Source organism: Bos mutus, chromosome 21 (genome assembly GCF_027580195.1).
Source record: "Bos mutus isolate GX-2022 chromosome 21, NWIPB_WYAK_1.1, whole genome shotgun sequence".
NCBI classification, from domain to species: domain Eukaryota; kingdom Metazoa; phylum Chordata; class Mammalia; order Artiodactyla; family Bovidae; genus Bos; species Bos mutus.
In genome coordinates, this window is record NC_091637.1 from 56,465,573 (window position 1) to 56,486,771 (window position 21,199).

General features: G+C 50.2%; 1 protein-coding gene across 1 annotated transcript in view; it reads left to right on the forward strand.

Moving 5' to 3' along the window:
• Positions 1–21,199, forward strand: part of RIN3 (Ras and Rab interactor 3) — a 135,904-nt gene that overhangs the window by 57,775 nt on the left and 56,930 nt on the right. The window contains exon 3 of the mRNA XM_070357872.1: positions 2,838–2,956. Coding sequence (XP_070213973.1) covers positions 2,838–2,956 — 119 coding nt within the window. The remainder of the gene's footprint in view (positions 1–2,837; positions 2,957–21,199) is intronic.

Consider the following 21,199-nt stretch of genomic DNA (forward strand, 5'->3'; position numbering starts at 1 on the left):
GAGGCACCTAGAGGAGAACCTGCCTCCTGCTAGGTCCCCGAGGAGGTGCCTTCCAGGTGGGGTGCTGGCACCCCCACCCACCTCCCATTTCTGCCCCAGAAGCCTCTCTACAGCCTTCCTCCACTCACTGGATTCTCAGATTCTCTCCAGCCTGCCCTGTGTGAGGAGAGGCTGGTAACCTCATTTCTAACCTCAGTTCAAGGACTAATGGGTGCCTTGTGTCCCTGCTCCCAGCAAGCACTCTTCCAGAGAGCAGACGCTTAAACCAAGAGACCACCCTCTGTGGGCTGGGTACGGAGCTCAGGATCTCAAGCTAAAGGGCCTGAGCTCAGATCCCAGTCCCATCCTAAAGAGCCTGGCAGGCTATGGTCCATTAGCAGAAAGTGTTAGTTGCTCAGTCATGTCAGACTCTTTGCAACCCCGTGGACTGTAGCCTACCAGGCTCCTCTGTCCATGGGATTTCCCAGGTAAGAATACTGGAGTGGGTTGCCATTTCTTCCTCCAGGGGATCTTCCCAACCCAGGGATTGAACCTGGGTCTCCTAAATTGCAGATAGATTTTTTACCGACTGAGCCACTAGGGAAGCCCCAAGGGGTTACGGTCCATAGGGTCCCAAAAATTTGGACATGACTGAAGCAACTTAACATGCATCAACAATTTAATGACATTGAATTAACAATTCTAATACTATAGCAATATAATCATAAATTTGTTGTTGTTCAGTCGCTAAGTCTAGTCCGACTCTTTGCAACTGCGTGGACTGCAGCACGCCAGGCTTCCCTCTTCTTCACTATCTCCCAGAGTTTGGTCACTTTCATGTCCATTGAGTCAGTGATGCCATCTAACCATCTCTTCTGCTTCCTTCTTCTCCTTTTGCCTTCAATCTTTTCCAGCATCAGGGTCTTTTCCAGTGAGTCAGCTTTTCGCATCAACTGGCCAAAGTATTGGAACTTCAGCTTCAACATCAATCCAATAGTAATCAGTTGCAATGGCAGGGAATTTGGAGCATCTCCCAAGAGGTGGTGGGACAGTGCCTTGGAGAGAGAAGGGAAGAAGCGCCATCTCTCTGTTCCTCCAGAGCCTCTTATGTGTGGGGCCATGTACTCTGGAGGTCCCAGTGGCCCTGCTTCCCAAATTTTTCTCAGCATCTTTGACCAGGCTCCTGGTCTTCAAAACTCTAGCCTGGGCTCTTGGGAGGGGCTTAGACCCCTGGTTGAGGTTGGAGGAGAGGGGGGGACACAGTGACCAAGTCTTTACTCAGGAAAGGAAGGACTGACCCTTCCCTGGGGGGAGGACCACTCCCTCTCCCTCTTCCCCAGGGGGACACCATGCCCTGGAGGCTGGGGAGATTCCAGAAGGCCTCTATTATCACCTGGAAGGAGGGATGAGCCTGAGTGGGGCCAATGGAGAGGAAAGACAACATTTTTAAAACCACAGAGGCTGTGAAAGGAAGCAGGGGCTCCCTCCCCATGATGGCCTTCTGGGTTGGGGGCACAGCCCCAGGGTGGCTGTGGCTATGACAGGGGAAAACTTCAGAGTCACAGGCTCTTTAGCTGAGCAGAATGGTCGTCTGGAGAGGAGAAGTAAAAGTGCTACTGCTAAGTCGCTTCAGTCGTGTCCGACTCTGTGCGACCCCATAGACGGCAGCCACCAGGCGCCCCCGTCCCTGGGATTCTCCAGGCAAGAACACTGGAGTGGGTTGCCATTTCCTTCTCCAATGCATGAAAGTGAAAAGTGAAAGTGAAGTCGCTCAGTCGTGTCCGACTCTTCTCGACCCCATGGACTGCAGCCTACCAGGCTCCTCCGTCCATGGGATTTTCCAGGCAAGAGTACTGGATCGGGTTGCCATTGCCTTCTCCAAAGTAAAAGTGAGGCATCTGTAAACACACTGGCTCTGGTTTAGACTTCAGGTAATGCTTGGTTACTACAGCACAAATAGGTCCTCAGGGCTCAGGAGCATCATTTTCGACTAGAGTAAATCCACAGAAGAAGAAAGGACTAGTTCCCCCCATGCGGGATGTGGGGAACAGAGAAGGGCTGCATAGCATGGGGTCTAGAGCGTGGGTATCAGTGACCTAGGCTGAATCCCAGCTCTACCCCATCAGCTGTGAAGCTTTGGCCAGGAACAGCCTTCAGGGTGTGTCCTGGGGCCCAAACCCATACAGGTATTTCCTCAGTCTGTCTTCACACCAGCCCCAAGAGCCAGGTCCTGTTAGGGTCAGGGAGCACCTTCCATCATCTGTGAAGCAGGGATAACAGCAACACTCATGTCACAGGGTTATCGGGAGGATCAAGCAAGTAAACATATGCAAAGCATTCCTAACAGTTGCTGTCACAGCACAAGCTGTATATTAGTTATTTGCTATTTTTGTTTCCATGGGAAAAAAAAATAGTGTGACTTGACTAATATCTATGATTGTTTCCAGCCTCCCCTAGAGCATGTGCGCTAGGGTGTGAGTTGAGATTCAGCCGTTATGTTTGTGCTTTTCTAAAAGTAGTCCCCAGACCTCTACCTGTACCAGATTCAGCTGATTCCAGACCCAGACCCACCCCCAACAAACCAGCATCTCAGACGGTGGGGACACAGGAATCTGCCTTGATTTAGTTGAACTCCACTTCCATACACAAATGAGAAACCGAGGTTCAAGGCTCCATGCCACATGTGCCAGGTGACACATGGCTCTTGGGACAGAACCCCTACTTGTCCTTGGGAATGCTAGACTCCACCACCCTGCCTCTTGGTTTCTGGAACCTTCCAGATGACTCCCATCTCACAGCTGTCCTTCCAACCTCCTGCCACATCTTTGACTCATGGAGTGCCCTCTTCCTCCATTGCAGACGTTCCTGGTCCGCCGGGACAGCAGCTTGAAGCACCTGGTGCTCTGTGTCCACTTCCCTTCCCTGAACGAGAGCTCATCCGAGGTGCTCGAATACACCATTAAAGAAGAAAAATCGAGTGAGTACCATCTTCCCATTCTGCCTCCAACCACACAGCGGCAGCAGATGCTACACCCTGTAACCACAGACACTCCCCTCAGGCCAGAAGGCTCTAAAGTTAGAAGAAGGGGGGGAAGCTTTCATCTGCTGAAGTTGTTTGGCTCAGTTTGTTCTGAACTCGGGTTTATCACTCAAAGTCAACGTGTTCGCACTCACCCGTGTCACAGCTCGATGGCTTTGCTTCCTCAAGGCCCCTGTGAAGTTTCCTTTTGTTTAGGTCATGCTGAAGAAAGGGAAAGAAAAGAGGGGAAATGTCTAGGGCCCTGGATCCTAGTGACAGCTCAGCACACAAACTGTGATCTTGGACAAGTCACTGAACCTCTCTGAGACTCAATTTTCATATCTTTCAAATGGACAGAATAGTCTCTTCCTGTGTGTATCCCACTGCCTTTGTGAGGGTCAAATGGACAAGCACTTTGAAAAACAAAAATCCTGTGTGTGCCCAGGGGTGCCAGGAGGCAGGCTTGGGCCTCTGTGGAAAAATGTTTGGGGACCCCAATCAAGGGTTGGTTTGTGTGCAACTGAAAGTGTTTGGGCTTCCCCCTCCTCTCATGCGCCATGCCGGTATTAAGATCCGAAAAGCTTAATTGAAGAAATCTGTAGACTATTCTGAGCACCAGCTCAGGTCCCTTATAAATGGATCCAAGAGTGTGGGAAGCTTTTTATTCTTGGTTAGCAGCAGAGTAATAACAGTTAAACAAAGATAAAATATTTAAGTGTTTAGGATAGAAATACATAAGGTAATCAAATGTTTGCATAATTGAATGTTAAATGTTGTTGTTGCATAGTCGCTAAGTCGTGTCGGACTCTTTTGCAATCCCATGGACTGTAGCCTGCCAGGCTCCTCTGTCCCTGGGATTTCCCAGGCAGGAATACTGGAGAGGGTGGCCATTTCCTTCTCCACGGGATCTTCTCAACCCATGTCTCTTATGTCTCTTTCATGGGCAGGCGAGTTCCTTAGCATTGAGCCACCTGGGCAGCCCAAATGTTATATACATACGGTACATATTTTTACAAATATTTATTCAATATTTTAGGGTGCTTGTTTCTTAAGAGACACTTGTGCCCAACACTGGGAAGATGTAAGATGAAAAAACAGAGTTCTGGCCTCAAGGCTCTCCCAGTCTAGTTGGAGGGTGGGGGACATGGTGGGTGGGAGAGACACAGACCCCTGCCCTTGCTGTGCAGTGTGACAGTTGTAACTGCACAGGGACCTCCAGCTCAGGAGCACAGAAGCTGCAGACCATTGTGGGAAGGATTCTGGGAGGATGTGAAAGAGAAGGGAATACAGGCTGGATCCAGAAGAGTGAGGATGTTAATTTAATTATATGCTAATTTTCTAGCTCAGAGGCAGAGGAGCAAGCAAAAGCAGGGGCAGATTCCTGTTCTTGGCAAACACTGAATGGGTGAAACATCACCTACTCATTTGTGTATTTAACAATTGGTTATTAAGTGTCTCTGCGTGGTGTCGGGAGCTGCTGTAGCACTAGGGACACAGCAGGGAACAAAACACAGGCCCTGCTCTGAGAGAGGAGACGATAAATGAGTAAGTGATGTAAGGTGATCATCTGATGGAGAGCCATGCTATGGAGAACATGTAAGCGGGAAGATTAGCCAGCTGCTGCAATAACAACAAAAATTGGAATAGCTTGAGTTTGATCCCCAGGTTGGGGAGATCTCTTCGAGCAGGAAATGGCAACCCGCTCCAGTATGCTTGTTTGGAGAATTCCATGGACAGAGGAGCTTGGTGGGCTACAGTCCACAGAGTTGCAAAGAATCAGACACCACTGGGCGACCAACACTTTCAAACTCAAAAGTGGCTAGTTCTTGATCATGTGCAAGATTCCTGGTCAGTGGGGAAGGCTCATTCAGGGACCCCACCTTGAGCATGCAGCCTCCAGTTTCCTGTGGTTGCACAGGCATGCATGCTAAGTCACTTCAGTCTTGTCCGATTCTTTGCAACCCCATGGACTGTAGCCTGCCAGGCTCCTCTGTCTATGGAATTCTCCAGGCAAGAATCCTGGAGTGGGTTGCCATGCCCTTCTCCAGGGGATCTTCCGGACCCAGGGATCAAACCCTTGGCTCTTCTGTCTCCTGCATTGGCAGGCAGGTTCTTTTACCAGTAGTGCCACCTGAGAAGCCCTCCTGTGGTTGACTCCATGCCAACCACATGGCATGCCTTCCACATGGTAGGCTGGAAGGGGAAAGGGGAGTCTTGTGGATAGGTCTTACCTCAATGCCTGTAAGTGGGTGTGACACTTGTGCTCACATTCCATTGGTTAGAACGTCCTCACGTGGCCACGCCCAACTGCAAAGGAGACTGGGATATGTAGTCCAGTCATCTGCCGCTGCGGCTGCTAAGTCGCTTCAGTCCTGTCTGACTCTGTGCAACCCCATAGACGGCAGCCCACCAGGCTCCTCCGTCCCTGGGATTCTCCAGGCAAGAATACTGGAGTGGGTTGCCATTTCCTTCTCCAATGCATGAAAGTGAAAGGGAAGGCAAAAAAAGCTGGAATCTTGGTGAACTGCTCAGAGTCTGCTCTCTGGGTAAAGGGTAAGGAGTGTGTGGGGTTGTTAATTTATAGAGCAACCCTTAATGACTGCTGTCCTACAGCATCCAGTAGGGATCTCAGAGAAGAAGGAGAATGTTACAGTTTCCCCAGACCAAACATGTTAACTACAGAAGGAGTGAGGTTGTTTGGGGCACCCGGTGGCTACACAGACCCTGGGTGCACTTTTGATCTGGGAAAAAGACAGCCATCAGCCTTCCTGCTTATGGACTCATTTCGTCCTGCTTCTTATGGAGAGTAACCAGGCTTTTGGGGACTTGGCTGCCCAGAGTACCTACAGGAATCAAGTATCTACAGTCCTTTAGAAACCCAGGAGCCAATTGTGCTCTTGAATTTCAACACCAACTTTGGGAAAGTAGCTGAAAATGGGGGTGTTGTGCTGAGCCGGTTACACATCAGCACATGTGCAAGAAGTGGAAGGGGGGAGCACAGTTTCAAGCGCAGGCCGACCAGGGAGCCTTCGTGGAGGAAAAGGAGTTGGGCTGGATGGATGGAATGTCTAGAAGCTCTGCTTTCCGAAATCCTTGGCCCCCGAGCTTCTTTTCCCACCTCCCTGCCCCATCTCCAGGGTAATCACTTCTAGGTCTTCCCACCCCAGTGACAGTCTGGCTGCCCCAGGCTTTTGGAGCTTGGTTGGGAAGCACGCACAAGGTCTAATCCATGAAACCAGATGTCACATCTGGTTGTGTGTCTCATTCTTGAGTAGGAGCCCAAGGAATACGCCAAGGCATTCAGAATGAAGGAAGCTTCCTTCTCTGATTTCATGTCTTCCTCCTGGGGCCACGTGGTAGAATCCATTTTCCATTTTTAAACCTTTAAAAATGTATGCTCAGCTTAGCTGAAAAGAGCATCAAAACCCAAACCAAACATCCTTCGTGAAACATAACTCTTCTAAATCACAATTAGTATCCATTCCCTGTGACTGCACAGATGTCGTCTATAGGTTTGTATGTGTTTCATTTTGCTCTTTTTTTTTTTTAATTTTACTCCTCTGCTCCCCAAACCTCAATCCTGAGGTCTGCCTCTAGAGAAACCAGACAACAGCAAGAAAGCAGCAGGCGGCGTGTTTCTTTGCCACATCGCTTCGCCGCTTCCACCTTTGTGCTGTCTTCCTGTGTGGTTCCTGCTCCTTAACATGATGGTCAAGCACAGACCAGGGAAGCCACACTGCCTGTGTTGGAATCGGAGCTCTGCCTTTAACCACCTGTGTGACCTTGGGCCCCTCGCCTAACCTCTCCAGGCCTCTAAGATGGGGATGATAATGGTGCTGCTGCCATAGCGGGCTGGAAGGAGGAGTTAGTGTATCTGAAGTGCTTAGGGTAGTACCCAGAGCACCCTAGAGGGTAATAACTGTGTTTGTTATTATCACTGTTGTTGTTATTGCTGCTGTTATTAAGGCTCCTTCAGGACTAAGGCACAAGGAGGAGTAGAATAAGCCTGCACACTGCGCTCCAAGGCTCTGGGTATATCCCAGCCCAGCCTGTGGGGCCTCACCGTAGTCCTCTGTGGGAGGAAGGAGCCACCAACTTCTTGCATCCTCCTGTGGCCGTGGTGGCTGCGGTGGGGGGTGGCCTGAGGAGGAAGTGGGCAAGGGAAAGGCCCAGAGCCTGGACCTGGGACCTTTTGTTGGGATTCCCCACACAGAACTGAGGCGAAGGAAGGAGACAAGGGGATCCCCCAGGATGTGGGCAGTCGGCCTCATCTGTGGCCCGCCTCTGTTGGCCTTGAACGAGAGAGACCTTTGCAGACCCCCTCTGTGCCTCTGTGTGCTCGGGTCATCCTCTAGTTCCTTGTTAAGAGTTTTTTGGCGAAATCCTGAACCAGTCCGCTCAGGCTAGCTATGCTGTGGTGACAAACAGCCCTGCCCTGCAGAGACTTCTATACCCACAGCACTGCACTCACAGTAAGCGAGTGTTTCTCACTCACATCGCGTGTCAGCTGAGACTCTTTACAAAAACATTTCACTCTGCAGTCTGGGCTGAAAAAGCAGCACCCAGGGAGGGGAGGGTGCAGAGGGGACGGAGAGAGATGGCAGATTTATTCAGAGGTGGCAGAAGTCACTTCCCACCACATCTCATTGGCCAAAACAGGTCGAATGGCCAGACTGGACACAGTGGGATGGAAAGTATGATCCTCCCGCCAGTGTGTGACTGGCACGGAGGGGTGGCGGCTGTTTTGAACAACTGTTGTCACCTGTTGCATTCCTGATTCCCCTCTGTGCTGCTCCAAGGTGACACGCGTGTCACCACTTAGCTTCATCAGGGACACTCAGAGGCCAGACGTGTATGTGTGGCAGGTGGTGGCTGAGAACTGGCAGAAAAGACATTGGTTCGGGGGATATAGGAGGCGAAGGGACAGGATACAGGATGGATGGAGGTCTGACCGGCCTCCAGGTGCAGCCTCGCCCCTTTATGGCTGAAATTAACTAGCTGGCTGGGGGACATGAGCTATCTTTTTCATTAATCTGCACCCTTGAAGATGGCAGCAGTGACACCTTCATGTGATGGCATTTTCTCCTGGCTGATATATAACAGAAAGTCAGTTGGCCCCATCTGCAGAAGCAGAATCATGAGACAGCAGCGGATGGTGTGGTCTGGCCCCTACAGGAAGTGACTGCCCGGTACTCAGTCTGAGCCACTTGGCCTTGTTTCGGGGCAGCCCCACTTCCCTTCTTGCCTGTCCCCTAGTCCACACTGACCCCTGGCATTAGAAAGGCTGGCCTGTTGAACTCAGTTAAGATTTCTTCTTGTTTTTGAGCAGATCTCCCACCCTTGGACCTGTGATTTGGGGCCAACTAGTTGAATGAGATAAATACACTTGCGCTTGGGAACAAAGCCCACCTCGGTGGTGAATGTTGTGCTGATTGGTGCTGATGATTATCACCACTGGATTGGGGGACCTTTCAAACCAAGGAGGGGAGCAGTTCTAGATGAGTCCTCCCAGGCAGTAGAGATCTGTATGTATTGGAGGGCAGAGTGTCACACAAATTGCCTTTGAGGTCCGCACTGAAGATTTGCTTTGGTGCTCTTGGGTTTGACCCTTTCACCAACTGAGCCATTATCCTAGAATGAGATTTCACCTGTATTTCAGCCAAAACATATTAAGTCCATAAAAAGGTAAGGAATGATTATGTTAAAGTCAGGGTTGGTATGAAGAAGGCAAGCTCTTGATATTTTATCAGGCAGGGGGCATTGTATCATGGTGAGTCTTGTGCTTTTGTCAAGGCAAACCTCTTTTGAGATCATGAGCTTTGGAAAGCTGACAGTTCTAGGTTTTTATTCTGTCCCTGGCATCTTCTGACATTAGACAAGTATCTTAACATCTCTGTGCTTCAATTTTCTCGTCTGCAAAATGGGAACATCTGCAGCGTGGCTGTTGGAGGATTGATGAGTGAACACAGTAGGGATGAGAGGCAGTGCTGCCTGGCACATAGGAAGTACTCAGCCTCGGACCTGTGATATTGTGACCTACAATTAGAAATATACACGGTTTTCATTCCCATTCCTGGCACAGAGCTCCCTCAGAATTTTCTAAGTAATAAGAGCCGTAACTGTAACTTGAGACACGTAACAAAGCCTTTCAACCACACCTGAGTTTATGTCAATGTGGTGACTTTGGGAAAGTACCTAAGGATGGGGGTTGGTTGCCAGGAAACCAATCATTCGATTGGAATGTTGGAAATTTCAGTTCCACTCCCAACCTCTGGGAAAGGGAGAGGAGCTGGAAGTTGAGTATCTCAAATGGCCAATGATTTGATCAATCATGTCTGTGAAATGAAGCCTCCATAAAAATCCAAAGGGACCGGGTTCAGAGAGCTTCCTGGTTTGTGAACACAATGGAGATTGGGGAGAGTGGTGTGCTCAGAGAGCAGAGAAGCTCTGGCCCCTTCCTGCATATGTTGTCCTGTGTGTCTCTTCCATTTGGCTGTTCCTGAGTTATGTCTTTTAATACAAACCAGTGATCTTGTGAGTAAATGGGTTTCCTGAGTTCTGCAACCCACTCTAGCAGATTAATTGAACCCAAGTCATCAGAACCTCCGATCCCATAGGTGATTGGTCACAAGCACGGGTAACAACCTAGACTTGTGATTAGTGTCTGAAGTGGGGTGGGATCTGACGCTGGCTCTGGGTACATAGTGTCAGCATTGAGTTAGACTGGGAACTTCCCTAGAGGTCCATTGATTAAGACTCTGCACTTTCAATGCAGAGGGTGTGAGTTTGGTCAGGGAAACTAAGATTTCACATGCTGCGTGGCTCAGCCAAAAAAAATATGTTGTTACATTTTTGAAAATAAAGAACTGAGTTAAATTGTAGGACACCCAGTGGGTGCTGGAGAATAGCTTGGTGGTTTGGAAAGCACAGACTCTGGGCTTGGTGTCAGAACAGAGGTAACTATAATATCCTAGTGCTGTCTCCTGACAAAATGAAGTCATGTATGGGGGAAAGCTGTCACAGTGTCTGAGTGTAGTAAGCACTCAATAAATTCTAGCAGTTATAATTAGCTGTGGGGTTGAGTAACATGCAGCTCAGACCTCAAAACCATCACTTCCTGCAGCGCCGTGCTCTTGCAGGACTCCTCTAAGAAGTTAATTCATTCTTCTTATCTCATATTGGTTATTACCTGTGCAGGTTTTGGCAAAAAAAAAGTAACCGCAGTTTGTATCTTTCTATTTTCAGTAATTCCTCTTTCAGCTTCCAGAATTGAGGTTGGTCTAGGAAAAAATACATCATCAGATAATTGAACTCCGAGAACCTTACTGTAAATCTTTGACTTTGTTTCTTTTTTTTTTAATAGATTTTTGAATCATAGTGGTGCATATTTTTTAGCCTTCTTTTTTCACTTAAACATTTTATTATGAGCTTTCTCTGTGTTATTGAACATTTCAAAGACTTTGCATCCAATGAACTGTGTGCTGAATGACACTTAGGAAGGCTCTGTAAGACACGGCGCCTGACATTGGCCAATGCTGAGCGGACCCACGCGCACTTAACCAGAAATGGAAGTCAGATGGTCATAAGAGCTAGAATGTTAGTGTGCACTTTGAGGGCACCAGGAGTTTTATCTGGCTCTGTGGAAATGGAACACCAGGGGAGGTTTTGACAGAGAGGGGAGAAAGATCCAGGCCACGTGGCCTTGGAGGCAAGAGAAGAGGGAAGTGGTTTGTGGGGGGAAGGGAAGTGTCACACTGTCACCAGGCCCCAGAGAGTGGCCTCGGCCTGTGTGTACAGTGACTGCCACCTTCAGGGGCTTTGCAGCTTCAGAAGATGTGTCTGAGAGAGAAGACAGTCCAACTCAGTGGCTTCAGAGAGCCAGGGGCCTCTGCATAGCTACAACCCCTCTTTTCGGGGTGACTCCAGAGGGATCGGGCCCCAGTGCCTCCTGGGCTTCCTGTCACAAGAAAACTATGGGTTTGGATTATCAACATTTGTGTCTGGGGCTCCCACCTTCCTTTCCAGCTGTTTCTGCCTCCCTCTGCCACCTTCCATGAAAAACTGCTCTCAAAATTCTCTAGCCAGTAAACAGATTCATACTAACGTATGAAAGACTAACACCATCATAAAGTAGTGCTCCCAGCCACAAGGGCGTGCATCTCAGTGGGAATAGTTACTGTACTGATATTACAGGGGTGGAGTGCCAGGCATTGGCCAGCAAAGAGTGGGAGTTGGTTTGTCCTGGCCGTCCTGAAATAGCAGAGGAGGGGGCACCTGCTTTCATTGAGGCTCATCTGACCTCCGGCATCCTCCCCATGCCCATCACCCGCCCAGGCCGCAGACTTCCTGTTGAGACTACTTAGGTGGACAGTGAAGTTCTTACGCGTCTGCTGCCTGATGGAGGCAGTTTCTCCCAGGTTACCTCCACAACGAGGCCCCTGGAAGACAACTAATGCTTGCATCCCCATCTGGTGCCGTGCTCCTCCACACTCACCGTGTCACCCCGCCTCTGTGCTGTGCTGGGGGCTCGAAGCCCTCTCCTCTCAGCCAGTCAGCTGTACTCATCTACAGAAGGGTAGAGCTTCTGTCTGAAACATCTGTGGTCCCCATAGCCTAGCAAAGGGTAGCACCACTGCTCAACCGGTTAGTCACACCTCACCTTGTGCAGAGAGTCTCTAGGACCCAGAGAGTATGCTTTGGAACCCAATGGATCCAAAATCAAATGCCACCTCTTTGCGTTCATCAGCTGTGAGGGCTTGGCCATGCTACTCAGTCATCCACCTCAATAAGCCTTGGTTTTCTCGACTGTGAAATGACCTCATAATCAGAGTGATGACTAACTGAAACCACATGGAGTCGGTACTCATGAAAAGTTAATTGCCTCTTCCCCTTCTCTGCTCACCTTCACCCTTGACAGAGAGGTCTTGGAGTCAGAAAACCTGGATTTGCGTTCAGTACTCCTGCTTAATTGGCTCTGGGAACTCAAGCAAGGTGTGACTCCTGGGCCTCACTTTCATCAACCATAAATAGGGTTAAAGATGCCCCCAAGGAAATTGCTGTGGGGAATAAACAAGAAAACATTCGAACATACCTAAAACCTGACAGAGATTCCAGAGCAAGCTGCATACTACTGCATCCGTCCATCCATTCGTTCCCGTGTGTACATAACTAGCAGCTATTGAGCCCTGGGCTCAGAGGAGACCAAATTCTACTCTTAGAAAGATCACTTGGGTAGCTGAGTGGGTTGGAAGAAACAAGGCAAAGTGCTTTTTACAAGTGGCTTTGCAGTTCTCATGGTGTCCCTGTATGGAGCTTTGCTCTGGAAGGAGTGCCCCCAATATTCAGGACTTCTTCGGGCTTATTCCAGGGGAACTCAGATTTGAGGGTTCTTTCCCGAAAGGGAAAGCTGATTCTTACCTCTGGACACTTTTTAAAAATTTTATTTGGCTGTGCCGGGCCTTAGTTGCAGTACGCGGGGTCTCAGCTGTGGCTTGTGGGCTCTGGATTCCTGACCAGGAATCGAACTCTGGCCTCCTGCACTGGGAGCACGGAGTCGTAGCCTCCTGCACTGGGAGCACGGAGTCGTAGCTACCGGACCACCAGGGAAGTCCACCTCTGAGGACTTCTGAAGCGCCTCACAGATTTGCCTGGCTCTGGACGCTTCCAGGCAGCTTTCCCACCAGAAAGAGGAACAGCATCAGTGTGAGTTTATGCAGAACCATGTCAGGTGTCAATGAATGGGGTTCTAATCTGGCTCCACCAGTAACCTGCTGTGTTACCTTAAGCATGTCACCCAATGTCTCTGGGCCACCTGACCTCACCAGGCAAGAAATGGACATAAAATGCCTTGGAAAGATGAAGCCCCATACAGAGAGAAGGTGCTCGTCTTGGTTTGCCTGGCCCCAGACATCCCAAGTACTAGGATAAAAAGCCTCACCACAGGTGAGGAAAATACATGTTCAGTGTCCCAGGCAACCCCACTGGCCACTTGGGAAGCCACAGTATTATGCCTGTCCCATCAACTTTTCCTTTCTGCCCAAACTATTTAAGGAAGCAGTCAGAAGTGAAACCTTCTGGAAAGTTCTGTAGAAATGGACTAGTGACTTCTATGATTTTGTGTGCGCGTGTGTCCATCTCCCTGGATATCAAGGATCTGCCTGCAATGCAGGAGACAGAGGATATGCGAATTCAATCCCTGGGTTGCGAAGATGCCCTGGAGAAGGAAATGGCAACCCACTCCAGTATTCTTGCCTGGACAGAAGTCTGGGGGTCTATAGACCATGGGGTTGCAAAGAATCAAACACGACTGAGCAATTAAACCACCACCAGTGCAAAGAATCAGACACAACTGAGCAGTTAAACCACCACCATTTCTCTAGATCTGTTAGGAATCAGTGAATAGTTTGCATTGCTTTTATTGGCAGTCCCAAGTCTGTTACATACATTCTGTTGTGCTTTTTGCTGTCTCGGCCTTGGTTTACACAGTGGAAACTTTCAGGGAACTCGCCGCAGTGGAACTTCCCCTCTTGAGATGTTTCTTTAATGTAGTCGTTGTTTGCAGTTCAAGACTGCCCTGGGAAGCCCCCAGGTGAGACTCAGTTCTTCAATACTAGACCCTACCCTTGAAATCTTATATAGCCTTTGGCCCCAGCTACTGGGGAAACTCCCTTGTACCAGACTGTGTACCAGACTCTCTGTGTACCAGGCATGAGGCGGTCTTCATGGAAGCCATTCCTCGTGTCTTTACCACAGCCCTACGAAGCAGGTGCTAGACCCCCATTTTGCAGCGGAGGGAATTGTGCCCAAGGATGAAACTGGGACTGAAGCCAGGCTCTCAACTCCATGTTCAAAGCACCTTCATCTGAGCAGGTTGCTTCTTGTCTTGCCTCCTGTGGTCCTCATGTGCATGGGGCTTCAAGTTAGGGCTGGTGGGGGGCACAGAGAGCGGGGTGTCGAGCAGACCATCATGGCGTATACATGAGAACTTTGAAACTACCCTCCGAGTATGTGAATGTTGTTCAGTTGTGTCCAACTCTTTGCAGTCTGTCCAACTCTATACAGTCCATGGAATTCTCCAGGCCAGAATACTGGAGTGGGTAGCCTATCCCTTCTCCAGGGGATCTTCCCGACCCAGGAATCGAACCAGGGTCTCCTGCATTGCAGGCGGATTCTTTACCAACTGAGACTGAGCTATCAGGGAAGCCCACCCTCAGAGCATGAGGCCTGAGCTAAGAGTATACCCAGGTGCTAATGCTTTATTTTCACTGCACAGAGCCAGAGCTGGAAAGAAAGTAGCAGACAGGGGTTGGGTGGCTTCAATAAGGACAGCTATGGAGAGGAGCTAGTGGGATTACCTGGGTTCATGGCCTCTTAATGGTTCTGCCTCTTGATGACTGTCTGCAGGCGGGCTTGTCTCTGAGCCTCGGTTTTGGTGGGGTGCTGGAGCCAGGTCATTCCAGCCCGTGAGAGTTCACACTGCACATCTCTTCCCAACTCGGTGCTTGAAATCAATGCAGTGGGAGCATTTACATCATGGAAATTGGACTATGTCATAAAACTGGGGCTTTCTTTCCCTGGAAAGCTGGTTGTTAAACATTACCAGCACACCACCGTTCAGTTTCCTTGTCTATAAAATGGGGACGGTGCTGCCAACCTCGTGGAACCGTCGGGAGGGAATGTATGTGTGAGAATTTGCAGACTAAAGCATGATGTGTTCTGTGTGTGTGTGTAGATATGCTGTGCATATTTATATGTAGTTTGTTATAATTCTCACATGACAATCTGTATCTTTAAAAGTGGTTGGGGGCTGTTTCTTTGCAGAAACAGGAAATGGAATCAGGGAGTGGAACAGCAGGTGTGGCAGAGATTCCCAGAGAAATTGGGTGGATGATGTAAGACTGTAAGCCCATCCCGGGATAATGTTTGAGACTGTGAGGTCCTTTCTGGTGAAGCCTGAGGGGTGGGACCAAAGCCCTGTGGGTCGTGGAGAAGACGGGACGGAGCATGTTCCACGGTTTTCTCTGTGGCAGTGGCTGTAGTAGAAAGAACCAATACACAGGCAGACTCCGATGTGAAGTCTGCTTTGTCACTTACTAGCTGGTTGAACCTGGGCAAGCTCCAGAGCCCTTTCTGAGCTCAGTGTCCTCATCTGTGACATGTGTGTTTGGGGAAACCCATGGAGAGGGGGCCCGTGGGTTTTGGCACCTGTAGACTGTGTGCTGAATTTGCGTTGGTTCTGTTCTCTCCTGTGCTCCCTCAGAACTCTGTTTTCGCATCTTGGGATTCCAGGTGAACCCCTGGTTTGCTGAGTATAGGTCAGGGGTTGGTCCCAGAAGCTCCCTTTATGCAGCCCAACCTAGAATGTTCTCTCTGTGACTCCTCCTCTACTGAGTTATGACACGGAATATTTCCTGAGAACTTGGCTAGGAACAGTGGGAGAATGCTAAGGAAGTAGGACGTCGAGAGCAATCATCATTCCCTAAGCACTTTATATGTTTTAATTCATTTAATCTGCACATCAGCTCTAGAATATAGACACAATTGTGTGGCAGGTTGAAGGTGGCTGTGCTTTTTTTGACACTCTTCCCATCAAGAAGTGGAAGCTGTGCCTCTCCCCATGAATCTGAGTCCACTCGGACTGGGCAATAGAATAAGGCCAAAGTGACACTATGCCAGCTCCGTGTGTAGCACTTTCGAGAACTGGCAGCTTCTGCCTGGAGTCTGGGAGCCCTGAGTTGCCGTGTAAGAAGTCTGACGACCCTGAGACCACTGTACTGGAGAAGCCTGGAGACTACATGGACATAGAGAGAGGCCCAAGGGGGCCTGGCTGAGTCTAGCCTTCCAGCTGTGCCTGCCAAGGCCCAGGCATGAGTAAAGGCTTCTCGGCCCCTCTGGACCAGACCGATCCCCAGCCAGTATCACCAGGTGACCTAGTCAGTGCTAGAAGGAGCAGAGGAATCTTCCAGCAGAGCCCTGCCCAAATTCCCAACCGACAAAATCATGAGCTACAATAAGAAGGTGGTTGCTTTATGCCACTAAATTTTGTAAGTAGTTTTTTGCACAGCAATAGATACAGAACAAGTACGATCCCTATTTCATAGCTGAGGATACTGAGGCATAAGGAGGCTAAGTATCTTGCTCAGGACACACACTAGTAAGTGGTGGGGTCAGGATTTAAACCCAGGCAGCCTGGTTCCCCAGCACAATGCTCCCTTGACACAACGCTGTACTGCTCTTGGATTGAAAATAGGGCTCTGCTCTCAGGGAAACTTCTATCTACCTCGGGGTGCAGGGATCACATGCACTATATAAAGAATCACCTGAGACATTCAATTATTCATTTATTCAACTTAAGGCCATTAGGCCCTAGGGATACAGAGATGATGATATTAAGAAAAGGTTAGGATTTTACTGTACTCAGAGGAAGGACCCCTGACACTGGAAGGTGAGTAAGACCCCACGGCTCACCTCTGGGGAGTGAGGACATGTGAATTGTATCTTGAAGGATGACTAGAAGTGTCCTGTTTGAATGAGGGTGGCAGAACACGCGAGGTGGTAGGACAGGACATGCAGGGCGTGGAGTTACAGGATATTGGGATGTGTCCAAGGGATGTGGTATCTGCTGGAACGTAGGGTGTGAGGAGTGGGGGACAGGCAGAGATGAGACCATTGGCCAGAGTGGATCACAGAGGGACATGTATCCATGTCCTGCAGCTCAACCTTTATCCTACAGGCCACGGGGAACCCCGGCAGAAGGGCGTTAGGGGTAGGGGCTGGGTGGGGTGAGGCATGATCTGATGCACCTTTTAAACAGAAGTCCCTCACCACTGGGGGCAGTGTGGAGGCTGCAGCAGGGGAGACCCCAGGGGATCGACACCAGAAGGAATTCAAGTAGGAGGCAGCATGTGGGGCCTGGACCTGACAGTGATGGTCAGTGTGGGGAGGAGGGGACACGGCCCCAGAGGTATCCAGGAGGAAGACTGACTGCCGGTTGGCAGAACTGGCTGAGGAAGGAAGAGGGTTCTGTGGTTCCTGGGGCCCCTGATGTTGGGAACCTGTGCAGTGTCACCCCAGGCCCAGGGGAAGACTGGTTGAACAAGCAGGGAACACGGGGGGCCACCGTGCCAGGGAGAAAGAAGCCCACCACCACCACCCTGGTGCCTGGAGCAGTGCCTGGCACATAGTAGCTGCTCAGAAGGTACTTGATGAATGAAAATGAATGAAGCCTTGGGTCCAGGCCTCTGGAGGGAGGGTGGAGCCCGAGGTAAAGCTCTGAGAGTCTCTGAGGGGTGAGGTGCTAGGCCCACATCATCTCTCTGTAGTGGTCACCTCTTGTGGGGTCCAGAGGCCTGTTTCCACCTCTGGGCCTAGAGATCAATCCACTCTTCTTACTGGCCAGTAAAAATGCCACATGGTAGCCAAAGGGACCCTTCAACTAGATGACAGGCCGAGGAACCCAAGGCTCTGTGAATCTGCTTGCCCGAGGACACTGAACCCTGACCCTGACCCTGACCCTGACCCCCAGCAGGTCGCGGGAAGGTCCCTGCGCCCACAGAGATGCTCCTCAGGCAGCAGCGCTGGTGTCGCTTCCCCGTTCAGGGCAGCACTCAGCCCTAGGCCTGCGGAGGATTTGGGAAATGGGGGCGGTTCTGTAAATACCATTTCCTTTCCTCCACTCCTGCCTTCAGAACCAACGAGGGAATAAAGGATCATAACCTCAGCTTTCAGCTTTCCTACCGATGGACTGATTGGAAGGATGCAGTTTGACCTACAGCCGAAATCAAGTGCCCTAGCGTCACACCTCTCATTGAATTTGTTCCCTGGAACTGAGGGCCTCCCCTGGCAAGGGCCAAGCCTGCTCCGGGATACTCACACCAGGGCCGGCGAGAAGAAAGCCGTGTCCTGAGCCCAGATAGCTGAGTATCTACCAGCAGGTGTTTCAGTAGCATCTCCAAGCGAGAGAAATGTCAGTTGACTCGAGACTGGTCCCTTGTGTCTTTTTATAATTTATTTTTGGTTGCGCTGGGTCTTCAGGGCTGCATGGGCTTTTTCTCGAGTTGCAGTGAGCAGGGGCTACCCTCTAGCTGTGGTGCAGAGGCTTCTCATTGCAATGGCCTCTCTCGCTGCGTCTCCCAGACTCTACAGCACAGGCTCAATAGTTGTGGCGCCCAGGCTTAGCTGCTCCCCAGCATGCATGTGGGATCTTCCCAGATCAGGGATTGAACCTGTGTTTCCTGCGTTGGCAGGCAGATTCTTTACCACTGAGCCACCAGGGAATCCCTGATCCCTTGTTCTTGATTCCATACCCTGTGACTCGGCTGGGACGGGATTATGACTCCTGTGAGGCTGAGGTCCTGGGTTCTGAGTCTTGGTGGACGCTCCAGTCTTGCATTCACTTTCGTCCCAGCACTGATGTCAGGCATCTGCGGTGTGCAGGCAGCTGTAGATGTGGCATCCACAGGGCTCCTGGCTCTTGCCGGTTGTCCTGGGAAGACAAGCAGGTTCACCCTCTGGTGCTGGGTTTCTGAAACTCAGCACTCTTGGTATTTGGAGCTGGATCATTGTTTGCTTGAGTGGTGGTGGGGCTGTCCTGTGCACTAAATTAGTAAGTTTAGCAACATCTTTGGAAAATCCCATGGACAGAGGAGCCTGGTGGGCTACAGTCCATGGGGTCAGAAAGAGTCAGGCATGACTTAGCAACCGAGCAAGCACAGGCCTCTGCACACTAGATGTCAGTGATACCCCTCACCTCACCCCGCCTTGGATTCCCCCCAACAACCTGAGATGTGTCCACGCCCTGCCACACATGTCCTGGGGACAGATTTGCTCCTGGCCAAGCACACTGCTTAAGGCTGTGCCATCTAGTTCAGCAACCTCGCGCTGCATGAGGCTACTGAACACTACAGATGTGGAGTCTGAATAGAGATGCTGCTGCTGCTGCTAAGTCGCTTCAGTCGTGTCCGACTCTGTGCGACCCCATAGACGGCAGCCCACCAGGCTCCCCCGTCCCTGGGATTCTCCAAGCAAGAACACTGGAGTGGGTTGCCATTTCCTTCTCCAATGCATGAAAGTGAAAAGTGAAAGTGAAGTCGCTCAGTCACATCCAACTCTTAGTGATCCCATGGACTGCAGCCCACCAGGCTCCTCCGTCCATAGGATTTTCCAGGCAAGAGTACTGGAGTGGGGTGCCATTGCCTTCTCCAGAATAGAGATGAGCTGTAAGTATAAAATACACACCAGATTTTGAACACTACATATGAAAAAAAGGACTGTGATGCGTCTCAGTAATTTTTTTATATTTATAGTTTGTTGAAATGATGCTGTTTTGAAAATGTTGGGTTAAATAGGCCATTACTGAGATTAATTTCACTTGTTTCTGTTTACTATTACTAACGAGTATGGGCAAAATTTAAATTGCACACGTGACTTGAATTATATTTCTGTGGGATAGCAAGGTCTCAAGAGCCAGTGGCCCAGCACACAGGTTGGGAGCCTGAGCTGAGTCAGTCTCACTTCCGGTCATATCCTGGTACTACTTCCCAGCTCTGTGACCTTTGGTGAACCACTTAACCTCTCTGAGTGTCACAGTTCTCATAAGTGGCAGCCACTTTCTCCTAGACCACAGATAAGAGTTCTGAAACTCTGAGGTGGGATGAACTTTATAAGCCCCTGAAGCTGAAGCTGGGTTGTTTTCTGGGGACAGTGGTTTCTTGCTGGGTCTTCCTGTGGCCCTTGGGGCTGTCCTGCCATCAGGGTAGTGCCCAGGGCATGTCCTTTTCCTCCTGTGTTTTCTGTTCCCAGAGACAGCAGCATCTTTTCATGATGGGTGCAAAGACGCCTCCCCGCCCTTACAGCCTGAGCAAAGGAGCAGGTGGATTGCTTTCCCAGCCTTGCAGCTCCTCCCCATGGGTAACTCAAGCCCCAGGATGGTTAGCCTCTGCTCAGCATCTCCCCAGCCCCTCCCTGTTTCTTCTCCCCCAGCGCCTCCCTGTGGCTTTACTCTTTATTTAGTCTTCCTTTACACTTGACAGTTCGCACATCTGTCCACCGTCTCCCCTTCTGTTTTGGCGTCTGAACCTATAAATAGCTCCCCGGCAAAGTCCCATCTGCTCTGTGACAGCTCGTTCTGCATTCCTTTTCCCACACTTAAATCCTCATCGACGCGGTTGTTAAAAACGGAAGTGCACCGTCCAAGAAAAAAGCAGTTTTTGTTACAGCTTGGACAGTGTGGTGGCAGAGGCTACAGAGATGGCTGCCAACATGGATTCAGAGGAAATGCTTTCAATAATGGCAGGACCCATCAAGCATATGGTGTGATCCAGGCAAAGCCCTGGATCTGGGAAAGAAGGAAGGCCCGTCCCCTGCTTTCCAGAAGCTTCGGGCCAGCATCAGACCCGTGAACACACTGTGGTGTGGGGAAATGGCGCTCTCAAGTGGAGTGTGTGTCCAGTGCTGGGCCAGAGGGAGAGGAGCTCGTTCTGCCCAGGAAGCCGTCTCCAAGGGGAACCCGGGGCCTGCTGAGTGACAGAGGTGGGGATGTGTGGTCCATGGGAAGGTGTCCCTGCTAGCTGACGGGTGAAGTAGGCACACTGAGAGTAGGTATGAAGCCCTGGCATGCCCCTCCACCCCGCCCCATGTCACTTCTGCTGAGCAAAAGGTGTCTCATTCACCAGGCTCCTGGGGCTGGTGACACCTGGTCATGACTGGGGCTGTGCCCCCAGTCCAGTTACTTAAGCTCTCTGAGCCTCGGCTTAATTTGCTCATAATATGAAAATAGTGGAGTTATGATAGTTAGAAATACAGAGGCTAGCACATAATAGGCATGTGGTAAATGATAGATAATGTTATTGTTATTAAAACTTTGAAAATGATAACCCTCTATTACTAATCAGGAAGCTCAAATCTGGACAAAACCCACACTGTGAAGTTGGGAGAAGGAGGCAGAACAGCAGTAGTCCAGGCTTAGAATCTAGAGTCCAGAGAGTGCCCGAATCGAACTCTAGGAAACACCCAGGCTAACCCTCTTTCATCAGATGATAATGTGCCTTCTCTGGACTTCTGTTTCCCTGTCTGTGCGATGAGGGAGGTTGGACAAGAGCTGTCTCTAAGAGCCCTTCTGTTCTGGCCTTCAGTGGTTTCCCCATCCATTGAGAGGCAAACTTACAGGTACTTGGATCTAGTCTGAGCAAACTAGGGGTCTGG